This window comes from Eurypyga helias, unplaced genomic scaffold, assembly GCF_000690775.1.
Source record: "Eurypyga helias isolate BGI_N326 unplaced genomic scaffold, ASM69077v1 Scaffold48151, whole genome shotgun sequence".
In the NCBI taxonomy this organism is placed as follows: Eukaryota; Metazoa; Chordata; class Aves; order Eurypygiformes; family Eurypygidae; genus Eurypyga; species Eurypyga helias.
Window position 1 is genome coordinate 1 of NW_010232400.1, and position 1,361 is coordinate 1,361.

At 57.4% G+C, this 1,361-nt stretch overlaps 1 protein-coding gene across 1 annotated transcript; it reads left to right on the forward strand.

Annotated features, from left to right (window-relative positions):
- Positions 1–522: 522 nt before the first annotated feature.
- LOC104516880 (protein PML-like) lies at positions 523–1,001 on the forward strand (the record flags this gene model as incomplete). Its single annotated transcript, XM_010161365.1, has 1 exon — positions 523–1,001. A coding segment is annotated over one exon (479 nt), but the record flags the coding sequence as incomplete, so codon positions are not given.
- Positions 1,002–1,361: the final 360 nt, after the last annotated feature.

Genomic DNA, 1,361 nt, shown 5'->3' on the forward strand with positions numbered 1-1,361 from the left:
CCTCCCCGTTCTGGTGGGTGGAAGCTAGAGGGGGCTAGTCCCCACTTCAGCCCCCAGCCCTGCGAAGGCACAGACGTGGCATGGAGGGAGGCTGGAGGCCAGAGGGATGGGCTGAGCGATGGGGAGGATGGGGGGATGACCAGGAGGATGGTCCCCACCCTGCAGGACCATCCAGGGGTCCTTGGATGCTTACTCCATGTACCATCCTCTGCGCTGGCTCCCTACAGCCCCGCTGCTCCCCCCTAGCCCCATAGCCAGGGGGACTGTCCTGTTTGCTAGAGGGAGGGGAAGCGCTCAGCAAGGCCACGTCCATCCAACCTTACCACGGTGCACTGGCCACCTCCAGGTTGCTTACGGGGCGTGGGCATCACGGGAAGTGGCTGCTCACTGGTTGCTCCAAATAGGGTTTTCAGGTCACCTCCCCCCATCAAGGGTTCCCCACAATTTATGTGGTTTCAGAAGCCCTTAAAAATACACCCCAACACTCATTCCTCTTCCTGTCTTCCTCCCTCTCTCCCCAAGCTCTTGAAAGATGACTTCCAGTTCATCCTTTGTGAGGGCTGCCAGCAAGAATCACCCAACCTCAAGCTCCTCACCTGCCTCCACACCTTGTGCCTGGGTTGCCTGAGCGAGAACAAGCCCATCGGGCAGTGCCCCGTGTGCCGGACGGCCATCCCACTAGCCAGTGGCATCCCCGACATGGACAACCTGCTCTTCACCAACCTGCAGGCCAGGCTCAAGCTCTACCAGAAGATCGTTGATGGAGTTGACTTGTTCTGCAACACCTGCAAGAAAGCTGGCAAGTTCTGGTGCTCCAAGTGTGAGGAATTCCTCTGCACCAAGTGCTTCGAGGCCCACCAGCGCTACCTGAAGAGGGAGAGCCACAAAGCCAAGAGTGTGACAGACATCAGGGCAGGATCTGCTAAGGACTTCCTCAGGGACACCAGGAGGACTGGTAACTTGTCCTGCTCCAACCCATCCCACAAGAGCCAGACTGTAAGGTAGGTCTAAAGAGGTCTGTCCCCACCTAGGTGGTTTCTTGTCATTTGTGTCTTTGGGCTAGTCCATCTGGGGACTGAGCAGGGTGTACCTGTCCCTCTGCTGCCCTGATTGCCACCATGCCATGGAGAAGATGGGTGGGAAGCAGTAACCAGTGGGGTCTAGGGCATGGAAAGAGGGCTTGAATGAAGTCGGGTTGGAGATGATGGGAGAGTGGAGACAGGGTACACTGAGGGAGGGGAGTGCTCCTTGCTAGGGTAAGGAGGGTGAAGTCAATGCAGCTCAGCAAGAAAAAGGCCTGTTGCTTCAGCTGCTGTGATGGACAGCAGAGAAGGGTCTGTTTTGCTGATGGTGCTAGACCA